Source organism: Cibotium barometz, chromosome 43 (genome assembly GCF_041138505.1).
Source record: "Cibotium barometz isolate CiBa-2024 chromosome 43, ASM4113850v1, whole genome shotgun sequence".
Classification (NCBI taxonomy): Eukaryota; Viridiplantae; Streptophyta; class Polypodiopsida; order Cyatheales; family Cibotiaceae; genus Cibotium; species Cibotium barometz.
Genome location: NC_141088.1, coordinates 10,243,187 through 10,257,156, shown reverse-complemented (window position 1 = coordinate 10,257,156; position 13,970 = coordinate 10,243,187). Strand labels below are relative to the sequence as shown.

Sequence of the window (13,970 nt, the reverse complement as noted above, 5' to 3'; positions counted from 1 at the left end):
TCAATACTCCAAATGCAAATAATATCAAGGGATTCCTAAGCAATGGCACTTCCCCAACAGCCAGCAGTAGTAGGCGGTGCCAAAGATGTTCATGGTAGAGTTAAAATTGGTGGATTTACACTCCAACCAGTCTATATCAATACTCCAAATGCAAATAATATCAAGGGATTCCTAAGCAATGGCACTTCCCCAACAGCCAGCAGTAGTAGGCGGTGCCAAAGATGTTCATGGTAGAGAGAACAATCAAGCCTTGCAAGATAGAGAGAAGGAGAGGAGAATACAAGGGTCATACCGGTTTGCATCTCAAGCCACTCTTGGTAGAGTAACTCTCTCTTGTGGAGAGCTAGGGTCCTCAACCTTGCCTCCTTTGTCACCATAAAGGAGCTTTGCAAATGGGTGGGGAGTAAAGAGAGACAAAACTTTGGAACTTCTATGCCATGGTGAGTGAAAGCATGAAAGAGTAGACAAGAGAAGGTAAGAAGGAGAAGAGAGCATACATCAACACCATCACTCACCCACACAATCCCTAAGCATGCATGTAACAAGGAAGAAGAGAAAAGCATACAAGCAACTCCATCACAAGAAAGAGTAGACAAGAGAAGGAGGGAGGGAGAACTCACCCACATAATCTCTTAGCATGCATGCAACAAGGAAGGAGAGAAAAGCATACAAGCAGCTCAAGCATAAGAGCTAGAAGACTCAAACTCATTGTGAGAATGGGATTATGTCTTTTCTCATGCCAAAATGTCTTATATAAAATACTCATTTCTACAATGCTTGGTTGCCCAACTAATGTCCAAGGGCCCAATAAGCTAGTCTAGGCTAATTTCTTAGCCTAAATATACATCACTGGCATTATACAAGATGTGAGCTCAATGTTTGAATATCTCTCGGCATTACACAAGTTGTAAGCTCATACATTTTCCATAATCATTTTACATGAAGTGCATTGTGTGGTATTAAAATATGGCTTGAAGAAGTTATCATGCATGGAGTAATGTTAGCCAATGTGGTTAAGACACATCTGCAGGCTCACGTCTTTTTTTGTATAAACTCAGCTCACGTACTTCCCTTGTATAAAATAAGCCTACCTGGGGCATGAAAATATAGAAACTTGGCATATGACAGGGTTGGTATGCAAATATTGGATAATGTGTACTTAATTTCCCAATAGTTGTGAAGGATAATAATTTTCCTTGGAATTTGTAGTTTTCACCTTTGGAACCATCTTAGAGTCATGGGCTTCATATGCTAATAATCAAATTGGGTATTGGTACTTACCTCATTGAAGCTCACTCATTAATTATAGTCATGCATAAAAACTTTGTTCAAGAACAGCATTCTAGACATCATATTCAATCATTACAAAGCATGTAGGAGGGAAAGGTGTTAACTTTAAGATGTAGTGTCATTATAGATTAAAATGTGCACATTTGATGTGGCTTATGATATAAAAAGGGCCAACAAGTTAAAGTGGGCCTTCCACCTATGTATGTTAAACCTACACTCTTCCTGTTTTATCGCTTGAGACCCTTTATACCTAATTTTGAACCACTAAGAGTGGGAGAATCGTGACAAATTATCCGTATGCACTATTAGTCCAAAAGAGTGGGTGTAGTGGTGGCTTCAATCTAATCATTTTCTCAACATGTCACTCCTTTTTTTATGGAGTTGAGTAAAAGGAAAAAACAAGGTGGAGAAGGGACCTTCCTTTGGCACACTTTCCCATATCTTTAAAAGATTGTAGATGATTTAGTGAGAAATAATGTCTGGTATGCCCCCTTGATAAAGCCACCACTTGAAATACACAATGAGAAAGTAGATAAATTTCACTTTATTGGTTTTTTTTGGGGAACATAAGATATTTATATTAGAGGCTTAAAAGAAGCCATTTACAAGAGTTAATTACAAAATGACTTCCTTTTCCCATCAATCTCATCCAACCTATTCGCTATTCAACAAGCTACAGATTTGATCCCATCTCTCATCCTCCCAAACAAAAGAAGAGTGTTCCCAAGAAACATGGTAGCCCAACTGTATATAGGCTATAAGTAGAGAATCAGTAGTACAACCTTTTGGAGTCTACTCCTCCATACAATCTTCTTTAGTCCATACCTTCATGATAGGTCTTGGGACTGGTCTGTATATTATGTTGCTAAAATGAGTGATAGTACTTTTGATGTTCTTTGATATGTGGCAAGGACGGACTTGAAGGTAAGACTTCCAAAGTTTGGGCCCAAAACCAAGAGATGGTATTTGAAGGAGAAGCACTTCATTGGTTATTCTTTTAGACCATTCTAAAGATTCTATCATTTAATAGTGCATTGGCCATGGGTCACTAACTATATTAACTCTATTTTTCAAAAGCTTACAAGTCAAGTACTACCACACAATATTTTGCCTCATAAGGGGAACTTAACTTAGGTTTAGTCATGGAGACATGCACACCTATTGTTGCTGGGCCAATTGCTCGTGGGATAAGCTAAAAAAGTAACTCTAAAGGTCAAGAAAATGTGAAATTTCATACTTAAGGCATTTAATTTTCATGCTTTGCATTTAATTACCCATGTGTTGTTGATGTCAAGATGATGTGAAGGCGTGGTTTTGAGAACAATCCATAACTTGGCCCATTTCGGCAAAGTTACAAATGGACATGTGTGGTTATATTTAATGCTTCCATGGCCTAGTTAACTTGGTTGTGGGAGCGAGGGGTTAGCTCTACCTAAGTGAGGATGCTACATAATACTTAATTGATGCCCTTCGCTTGCTCATTTCCTGAATGAATTTATATTTGAAGTGTTTTTTTTTCCAAGAAATATCACAACAAAGCACATCATTGGCAAAATGGGTGCACTTTGATGCTTCTTGGCAAATATTAGAATATCCAACTTTCAAGCTAGGTGCCAAGTCTCTAAGCTGTGGGTGGGAAGCATTGTGTGTACCAAAACCAACCACTTTCTCTCAAGAGCCCCACTTGACAACTAGAGAGAGAGAGAGAGAGAGAGAGAGAGAGAGAGGGGGGGATCTAGATTGTATGGAGGTGAGATGAGTTATGTGGGTGTGTGGTGGTGGACAAGCGCCCAACCCGAAAACGTGGGAGGCTGGCGAGGCGTTGGATGCCGCGTGGACTGTTAGTAGTATTATTATTTATTTTAAGAAAAAAAGAAATGTAGGTCTAATATAATAATAAGAAGCTCTCTCCTTGTCGTCTGGCTCTCCTTCTCTTCGTAACCGGGCTGAGATAGCTTGTTGTGAAGTTGTGGCCATGGCGGCTGATGCTGCGAAGGATCTCACCGCGGGGACACTGGGCGGAGTGGCCCAGCTTCTTGTTGGGCACCCCTTCGACACCATCAAGGTGAAACTGCAGAGCCAGCCTCCGCCTTCGCCCGGCGTGCCCGCCAAGTACTCTGGCGCCATCGACGCAGTCAAGCAAACCCTAGCACAAGAAGGTCCCCGCGGCCTCTACAAGGGCATGGGCGCCCCCTTGGCCACAGTTGCAGCTTTCAATGCTGTACTCTTCACCGCCCGCGGCCAGATGGAGGCCTTCCTGCGCAGCGAGCCGGGAGCCCCGCTCTCCATCTCGCAGCAGATGGTCTGTGGTGCCGGTGCCGGCGTCGCAGTGTCCTTCCTGGCATGTCCCACAGAGCTTATCAAGTGCAGGCTGCAGGCCCAGAGCGCCCTTGCCACCACAGCCGCCGAGGCTAATCCAAGCCTTGCTGCCGCAGGCGCTGGAGGTGGATCTGCTACCACTGCATCTATAGCCAGCAAGGTGGTGAAATACAATGGTCCTCTTGATGTGGGGCGCCACGTGCTGCGCTCTGAAGGCGGTGTGGCTGGCCTTTTCACTGGTCTCACCCCCACCCTGCTTCGAGAAGTCCCAGGAAATGCAGTCATGTTTGGAGTGTATGAAGCTACCAAGCGGTACCTTGCAGGAGGCCATGATACATCCTCTCTCAGTAGAGGGGCCCTGCTCACTGCCGGAGGCGTCGCTGGAGCTAGCTTCTGGTTCTCTGTCTACCCAACCGATGTCATTAAGAGTGTTATTCAAGTGGACAATAGGAAAAATCCCAAGTACTCTGGGACTGTGGATGCGTTCCAAAAGGTCTATCGCTCTGAAGGTTTTAAGGGTCTATACAAGGGCTTCGGCCCTGCCATGGCTCGCAGCGTCCCTGCCAATGCTGCATGCTTTCTGGCATATGAGATAGTGAGGTCCAGCCTTGGTTGATTGTTTGCCGTTGGACCCTTGCAGCCATACCACCTACCACAGCACAGTGTTCAACTGTTCTGAAGCATGCAACCATGCAATTAATTCACTTGGCATTTCATGTCCAGAAACTGTGGCTTCTTCTTCAATCAATGCATATATATGGGAAACATGCTTTTGTGGCCTTCCATACTTTCAATGTAACAAGACTGTTTCCTGTAATTCAGGACAGGCATTGTTATAATGCCCATCAACAGAGTCATAATAGTTGTTTGGTTTACATCTGCCGCTCAAATTGTTTCAATGCTTGTGAGAAATATTGGAAGCTTTTGATTTGCGTATGACTCCCGGGTGCAAGAAATTGTTCTGTGCATGGTTGCATTTTTTTTGGTACCCATGGGAAGAGTAAATGTGCAGATTTCTCCTTTGTTGCCTTGTTGTTGATATACTTGGCTTCATAAGGGAAGATTATCCTCCCAATTTGTCTCGAGATTATGAACATTCTAATGGCAATGCCTGTTAGTACCTATTGTGAAGGTCGGATGTTTGAATCTTTTACTGGTCACAGTAAGAAGGAAGGTGTTATTTGTAAACGTTCAAGAACATGTACATATTGCATTCTTGGAATCAGAGCGGTTGTTCTCGCAGTCCATGGAGGGATTAAACATATTAAGGCAAAGATGCCGCCGGCATGCCAATTGAGTTAGCACTGCAACCCTAACTCTCTTACACTCAGGGAATCATTAATTTCCCTTAATTATGGCTATGCAGATTTCCCCCAAAAATTTGGGGCACTGTGACATGTAAAACTCTAACTCTCTCTCTCTCTCTCTCTCTCTCTCTCAGGCCTACGTGTGTAGCTCGGCTGTTCTCTCTCTCAGGCCTACATGTGTAGCTCGGCTGTTATCATGAAAAGCACTAGAGAAGATCCTCCCCAGGAAGGAACCCTTGCATTCAAAAATCCTAACTCTCAAAAAGCTACCCACACGGAAGTGCGTGAGCAAGCAGATGAGATCGAATAGCTAGCTACACGTAAGTACGTGAGCAAGCATAGCCCTCATGAGACACCGCAACATTGCCTAGCTTCCTAAAGAGGCCAATGAGCTCGATAGTCCCTTGCTAAAATCAGTAGACACGGTGCAGAAGACCCATAGGGAGAGAAAGGGGGGAAGGTTCTTGGAGAGAGAGAGAGAGAGAGAGAGAAAGGGGAAAAGGAGTGAATGCAGAATCATCCCCACTCTATCTATCTCATAGGTTTTAAGTCTCCATGTGCATGTGGGACCAGCAGCATGGCAGAGATCTGAATCACGAAGGATCTTCATGGTATATGCTCATCTTGGAGTGCAAGGGAAAGAACAGTCACAAGTTAATAGAATGCGTAGCTCTTCCGTTACTGTGTCTGTATGAGCGTAATTATATTGTCAACTGTGTCTCATAGGCCATATTTGATCTTAGACAATAGAAGAAGACTCTTCATTTGCATGTGGGACTCTGGCGGGCCATGATCTGAGTCACAAAAAAATCTTTCATGATATGCTCTCTTGGAGTGCAAAGGAAAGAGAAGCACAAGTTTCTAGAATGCCTAGCTTTTGCTCTATCAACACATGCTTCCCTCGCATCCTTCAAGAATGCTAGACAACTTCTAAAAATTTCTACAACGGAAAGACTCTTGACATCACCATCATTTTAAGCACTCAATGGACCAACTACATCCACACACAGCCACACACAAAAAAAAAAAAACACTCACTTATATTCTCACTATTATTTCAGTATGGCCATAATTATTGTCACCTATGTCTCATAGGGCCATATTGGAACTCAAACAAGAGCAGACTCTCTCTCTCTCTCTCTCTCTTCCCTGACCCCCCGCACGACATCTGCTCTTTAGACCTACAGCCATGACTCAAGAACCTCTTCAACAACCAATAAGTGCTTACACTTATTATCGTAGTGGTGATGTGTCAATGCTTGTCGCCAATAGGTGTCATGCTTTGCTTGTGTGTCCTATGCTTTATCTATGCATTAACAATTTCTTGTTCTTTTAAAAATCAATGTCCTCTACAATAAACTCTCAAATGCCAATGTCGAGAATAACTAGAAACCAAACATAGTACAAAATTAGCTCAATTTGCTACAAAGCCAATCAATTCATTTGTAATCAATTCCATATCCCCAAGGCGTCTCTTAAGTTTCTTGTTTTTTGTCCATGCTTAGATCAATTGACACACATATCCATTTTAAGTATGTCTCCACCTTCTTGATGATTTTGCTATACACGTTTACAATTCATGCTCACCATGTAGAAGGGTTGAAATAGACTTTTTCCGAGTTCATGTCATTACTAATCGTAGTTCTTGACACAATTCCAAATCACCTCAAACATACTTTTCCTTCACAAGAATAGAGATGTTAATACAAGTAATAGAAACATTCCAATTTCTTGAATTCACTTGCACCTCTTCTCTAACAAAGAAATGAAGTGTGCAGTGCCAACCATCTTGCTATTACCAAGATCACTTGCACCTTTTCTCTAACAAAGAAATAAAGTGTGCAATGCTAACAATCTTGCTATTACCAAGATCAATTTTTTAAACGTACTAGGTCCTTTCCATTCAACAATCAAACTTTGAAACATACCAGTTTCTTTCCATTACACAATCAAAGGGATCTTCTTGAATCATCTTGTGTAATTTCATAGGTATGCTTGACCTCCAAAGTCTTTGTGACTTGACATATATAGGTCTCTCTAACCTCTAAAGTCTTTGCGACTTGACATAAATAGGTCTTCTTGACCTCCAAAGTCTAACTGACTTAACGTAGTGAACATAGGTCACTCTAACCTCTAAAGTCTTTGCGACTTGACATAAATAGGTCTTCTTGACCTCTAAAGTTTGACTGACTTAACGTAGTGTACATCTCTGTTTAGCATATGCATTGTCTCATGAGACAAAACTTGCTCACTTTGGCTTAATACAGCGTACATTTCTGTCTAGCATATTCATTATCATGACAAAACTTGCTCACTTTGGCTTATAGAACTAATCTTTTGAGCACAAGGAACACATAACCCTATTATTGGTATGATGAAACGAAGAAAAGTTAACTCTTCATCTATTTCATAAAGCTTACTATGTGTAAACATTAGCTTCCTCTGTTCCTTATGTGAATTACTAGTTTTTGGACTACTCTCATGAGTTTTCTGGCTTACTTGGCCTATGCACCATAACTTAGGTTCCTTGGACATCTTGCCCCCAAGAGCCATACTTAGTCTAGATGCTCTAGATCTTTGGCATTATCTAGGCACCAATATTTCATAACCAAATCAAATGCACCATTGTTTGCAAAATGACACTTCCAAATGACCATAAATGATTGCATTCTTTACCCCTTCTAATAAAGGTTGGAATTCACAATCCAAAGTTCGAGATGTGCCATATCAATGCAAGTTGTCATGGACAACGAGCCATATCGCTAGTAAAGATGATGAGTAATAGGATGGGCAAGGCTGTAGACACTCCACGCAATGACCCTTGGTGTAACAGGGTTTTTTTTAATTATATCTAGTTTGCATGCAATCTCCTATATGCATTGTAAATTTACAACATTATATGAATAAGTAGTTCAAATGAAACATTATAAAATTTAAAACTCTTTACCTATCAAATATTAAGAAATAAAAGTTTACATATTAAAGAGAGTATAAGAAGAGATTTGATGATTTTCTAGCGCATCAATGCAAGGAGTGCTAGTTTGAAGCTCAAAGTTTGTCTATAAAGCTCACTTTAACAACAAAATCTCTCAAATAAAACGTTCAAAACATATTCATAACATAAGTTACCATGCATGATTCAAAGAAGCATACGTTACATATTCTTCTTATGGTACATCAGTATAGCTCTTACCTATTCAAAAGAATGAATATTTTCTTGAAATTGAGTGTTGGCTTTAAGACCATGATATGGCAAACAACATGAAAGTTAAAACTAGACCCACAAGCAGACCCATGTAAAAAAGAGTGGCATGTAGCAAAAACATTAACGAGTTTAGTTCTTTTAACTCTTCAAAATAATGAATATTTCCTTGAAGAGTGAATGCAAGCTCTAAGACTTATGAATACAAAAGCAACAAAAAAGTGATAAACTACACATTAAGCTTCTTAAAGCATCATGCATATAATATATATAGAGAGAGAGTTGTAGCATATAAATTAAAAACTTAATAATTTATACTTACATGAAGTGATGAGCTAACATGCATGTCATCACTCACGCCATTTATGGATTGAGTCATTTCTTGTGCACTTAATGTCACCTCCTATTAAACACAAAATGTCTACTAATTATTAATTCAATAATTAGGATTTGAGAGAAATTTCATAAGCACAAACATTACATTACATTGTTCTTAATACTCTTCTTCATCGTTGAAAGGTTAATAGAACACCCAGAGTGGCAATACATGGTTTAACTTTTAAAAGGAGAGTTTCATCGTTGAAAGGTTGTTGGGACGTTTGTGAGGCCGAACGGCATAATCTTGTATGCAAATGTCCCCCAAATAGTGTTGAAAGTTGTCTTATGTTGGTCCTTTGGTGCTATGGACACCTGATTGTCTTATGTTGGTCCTTTGGTGCTATGGACACCTGATTGTAGCCGGAGAATCCATCCAAGGAGCTATACGCTTCTCTCCCAGCCACTCTTTCCAAAACGTGTTCTGTATAAGGCAATGGATAATGGTCTTTCCTAGTGGCTGCATTAACCTTTTTAAGATCAACACATACCCTAAGCTTCCCATTCTTTTTTGGCACTATGACAATTGGTGACAACCAATCCGTATGTTCGATTTCATAGATGAAATCCGCAGTAATGAGCTTGTCAATTTCCTCCTTTTTTTATAATTGCCGCATACTTAGGATTCATCTGGTATTGTTTCTACCTGGTTGGTCTCGATCCTTCCATGATTGGAATCGTACATTATACCACCTCAAGAGGCGGTACCCCCTTCATCTCCTTGTAATTCTAGGCAAAACAATCCTTAAATTCCTTGTGGAGAGCAATGAGCTCTTCTTCTTCAACCAAAGTCAAATCTTTAGCAATGTATATGGGCTGAGCTTCTTCCCATGGTCCCGCAGTATCCACCTCCTTGACTTTTGCGTTGGGCCATCGTATGATGTGGACAGCCCATCCTCTTTCACCCTTGTAGCTGTCAGTCGGACCACCCTCCATTTGTCAACAGTGTAGTTCTTAAAGTGGTCGGGTACTGAAATCAAGTTTGGCTTGTCCTCATTGTCACTTTTGGCTTTAGCCATGATCTTTTTAGCCTCACGTTCTGCCTTTGTTGCTAGGGATTTATTGCATTTTCAGTGCCCAGCTTTTGTAAGCTTGGGTGCATCTGGCTCTTGAAGGACGACTTTCTCTTTATGCCTTCCCTCCAACAATTTCTTACTCAACTCCTCGCCCCAATCATTTGAGAACTCATCGTGTACCTTAGTGGCCTCAAGGTATCTCAGCCACTAGGCATCCGTGGGTTTTCTTCGCATAATAGGGCATTTTGTTGAGCTATATGTCATTTCTATTTCTGCCATCATCTAAGAAGGCACTGAGCACTGGTAGTACGGCTTCGTGCTACAGTACCTTCTGTACTTGATGTCTCCCCTCCTAATTCCTCATCCATGATCTACCAATTAACCATGCAGATAGAGGTCGTTAGGGACGGTTCCAGATTCCAAATACTCGGTTCCTCTCGGCTACATTACATTAATGGTAGCCAACACATGCATCCAGTTTTCACTGAAGTCTGGAGGAGGAAGTGATGCATACATTTTCATTTCCTCCTCATCCTTGAAATCTCCCTCCGAGGGTTGGCATATCTGTATAGAAGTGGTTCATTTCGTCCGTGAATCGTTACCAAACAACTGCCCCTCCATGGGGTGTGCTTTCCATGCTCTCAGATCAATCTTTAAGATTTGTGAATCCCTACGTACATACACATGATCCAAGACCCAATCATACACCAATTTGGATTCCCTCATGAAGGGTTTCCCCAATATTATGTCAAAAGTATCAGGTTGGTGCAAGAAGTCCATGACCATGAATGTATAATGATAGCGAAACATAAAAAGTCTGAATTAACATTCTCCACCAATGGGCCTCGAAGATGTTCCGTCAGCCATTTTAACGATCAGATCTGCTTTTTTTAGTTCGAGTTTTCCCACTTTTCCTAACAACGTTTTGTAATGATGCTAACCCCTACCCCACCATCCACCAGGATAGCCAGTGCCTGCTGGTACAGATTATGATGAATTGGAATGGTAGCATTTGTGTCTTCGCTTTCATAGTAGCATCCCAATTGGTTAACTTGTATCTTAATGACTCGGGTTTTCCTTGTATGCCTCAAGGTTCTTTCTACCAGGGGTGGCAGAGTCTCATCTATAGTATCGGCTGGCTTTAGTCTGCCGCCCTCTACCCATTCTTTTACATTTGTCCATAGGGTTGGTGAATTGCGTAACAGTTGCCCCAATGGCATTAGGACATGTGTGGATAGCACAGTCGCGAGACTTCCTATGTCTTTGGGTTCTTTGGAGATAGAGGGTTCTTCCCATGTAGGTGTCTCATATTCTTCCATAGGGAAGGAATGGATGGACTCCTCCAACCCATTTTCCTCAAACATTCTGGATAGCATGTTTGCTTTGGGACTCCTCTTCTGTTCCTTCTGGAATTGGGGTTGGCACGTCCAATTCCCTATCCCGTGTTGGCTCGTTTTGTGGATAAACTGTATCCCTTACCCGGTTGGCCAGCATTGGGATATTCACCGACTCCCTTAGGTGTTGTTGGTTGCTCTCCTTGCTTTTCCTGGTCTGATCCTCTATGATTGATCCCTTGACACCCCTCTTCCTTCGATTGGGTGGACTCGGTATCAATTGTATCTTCTTCAGATCCGTCTTGGATTGTGACCCTTGTGTCGCCCTTACCTACTTTTTTCAGTCTTCTCCTATGGCCAGTTCTGGAAGTAGTCGCATCCACTCGATTTCTTCCCTTGTCTTGAGCTTGAGCTTTTGTTAGGACATTGAGCGGTGTGATCTTCCCAGATTGTACACTAATGGTCCAGATGGTGGCCTGATTGGCAGTAGAAGCGGAGCCACTTGCTCGGTATAGACAATCCTTGATCAAGTGATCAATACTACATTTAGTATAGGTGAGCAGTGAGCACTGGCATGTCATTGGCCGAAGCTGCCACTTGTTGTGGTTGATGTGTATGACTCATATTCTTGTTTGGACACTCGGCTGGCTACTTGATGTGGCCCCGCAACCAAAGCATTATAGCGGTCCTCTTCTTAAATTCGAGTTCATGTCCTTGCCCTTCCATTGTACCGTGGTTTGAAACACAGGTACTGGCGTGTTATTTTGTAGGACGTAGTATTTTGGTGTAACCTCAGTTGTTTTCTCGTAGTAATCTCTGCTAAGTTCTATTTCCTGCACCATGTCAACATCTTCTAACGGCTCTTCGATCAATGCTTGATTGATCTTAGCCTGTGTGGTGGTTGTGGTGGCAGAACTGGGATAGCAAAGGTGAAGCATCTTGTACCCGGAACATCCCCCTAGGTAAGTAGGAAGAGTTGGGTTGTCCAACAGTAGGTGATCTGTACAAGTGGCACTGGTAAAGCCAATGGGGCTTGAAGTGTTAGTAGCTATGCAACATTTTGAAACCTTGGATATCTACACATTGAAGTGTCATGATTTTCTAATTTTACACAGTGAGCACAATAGAGTAATGGCCTTGCTCTTAACTATGGACACTAGGTGGTGGTGTGATTTAATCTGCACACATAGAGCACAACACCAATTCCCTGCGGGGGTAAAGGTGATTATGCCCATGCCCAAATGTTTCTCTTCCCTCCTTGACTTTCAACTTCTCTAATATGGCATTACTGAGCTCATCCACCGTCATGTTTCTGACCTGCTTGCCTCGAGTTCCAATTTCTTGGTGGCTCGAGACACGTGAAGTTGTAGTTGCTGAAGATGTTTAACATCTTCTGGTTACGGCAATTCTAACATATTGTCTTCATATTCGATTGCCAATTTGTAGCATACATCAAGAGTAGCAGGTCGGGCTAGTACCAGGTAATCATGCATTTTATGGTCTCTAACCCCCCTCCGGAAACAAGGTAACAACTGATCATCAGTTAACCTTTCCCAAAGTTTGCACCTTGAATTTAAGTGCTTCAAACGAGAGACATAGTCTCGTATCGACTCATCTTCCTTTTTGTTTGATATTATGTAATTGTGCCATAGGGCTCCATCTATCACCACTTCAGGCAAACTGGGCACAAAGACATTCTATCTTCCTTTTTGTTTGATATTATGTAATTGTGCCACTTCAGGCAAACTGGGCACAAAGACATTCTTTAGCCTTGTGAAGTTAACCTTATCCTCAGGCTTAAGGGTTCGGAACCACTGATGAGCTTTTCCTTCCAAGGTTAATGAGAAGGCATGTACCATTGTCACATCACTAATCGGCCCGCAGGTTTCACATGTGGATTCAAAAATCTCTACATGTTGGATAGGATTGCCGTCCCCGGAGAACTTTTGGACAAGTTTCGAAATAATATGGGGTTCATCTGGGAAGGTCGGGACTCTAAAGCAGTTGCCTAGTTCTCTAACCATCCCTCGTGGCTACATTAAGGTCTTCGCTTGTGGCTACATTAAGGTCTTCCCTTGTGGCTACATTAAGGTCCATGGTTGGATCTATCCTAGGCCTTTGAGGAATTGCTCTCCCCCTTCCTAGACCTCGTCCCCTTCCTATATTGGCTCTTCTAGGTATTTCGGGTCCATGGGATGGTCCAGCCCCACGGTACCTTGGAGTGACTCCCCATTAGTTGCCTCCATATGTCTTTGCAGAATCAAGAGTTCCATGTCTTGTTCCATGTCTTGTAGGAACGTAGGGTTATTGATCATCTGCTCAATATCCTTTTTGGTGTAGAGTCGTTCCTCTACTTCACCTGCCATGCTTGATAGGTTACCCTCTTCTTATATGGTTGTAAACCCTTCCTCCGTTCTGGATTCCTCATTTATTGGTTCCAAGTTTGGAATCTCTCCCTCACTTCTACCCATAACTATTTCTGGTTCCTTCCCTCATGACTGGAGTGGGTTAAAACCTCCCGTTTCCTTTTGCTCACAGCTCTCATCCTTCGAGTATCAAGCTCTTGTTTCCTTAAGCTCAATTCTTATAGTTATCTTTCCACCTCACTCCATTTGAGGTCTAACTCTACTTCCTCGGTGGTGGGGAAGAATATTTGACCCGTCCTAGCCGCACTTTCTATGTCTCGTCTTGTTCAGGGGTGCTAGTATTCGATAGCCTAGAATTCGACATTTGGAATGACACTTCTTGTCATGGACCAAGTCCCAGCGCTAGTTGATGGACCCATGTCCACAGATTGCGCTTCTTCATCATAACTAGTTTGGAGATCGAAAAATCCCCAGGTGATATCAATGATACCATTGGATCTGGTTGTTGGGGAGGGTGGTTTCTCCTCTTCCCCAAACCCAGCATATCTCAGCCCTTCTTCTATGGACTCTTCGCTACTAATTTCAGCGGTGGTCAGGTTTCTTAAAACACTCAGGTGTGTTGCGGAATGTCCTGACCCCACACTTCTTTGATAGGAAGATCCTGGGTGATTCGTCGATGCACTATCATCAGGCGTAAGATCTTCTCTGATGAGTTTTCCAGATCTTAAGTGCATGTATGTACGATTTGATAAGGTATTTAT

At 42.1% G+C, this 13,970-nt stretch overlaps 1 protein-coding gene across 1 annotated transcript; it reads left to right on the top strand.

Annotated features, from left to right (window-relative positions):
• The first annotated feature begins 3,203 nt into the window (after window positions 1-3,203).
• Window positions 3,204-4,548, top strand: BOU (Mitochondrial substrate carrier family protein). Its single transcript, XM_086781472.1, has one exon. The coding sequence runs from the start codon at window positions 3,266-3,268 to the stop codon at window positions 4,223-4,225; it is 960 nt and encodes a 319-aa protein (XP_086637598.1). The 5' UTR covers window positions 3,204-3,265; the 3' UTR covers window positions 4,226-4,548.
• Window positions 4,549-13,970: the final 9,422 nt, after the last annotated feature.

Bases quoted from the DNA above. Each gene is read 5' to 3' on its own strand.
- BOU (XM_086781472.1), top strand. From the start codon at position 3,266: ATGGCGGCTGATGCTGCGAAGGATCTCACCGCGGGGACACTGGGCGGA.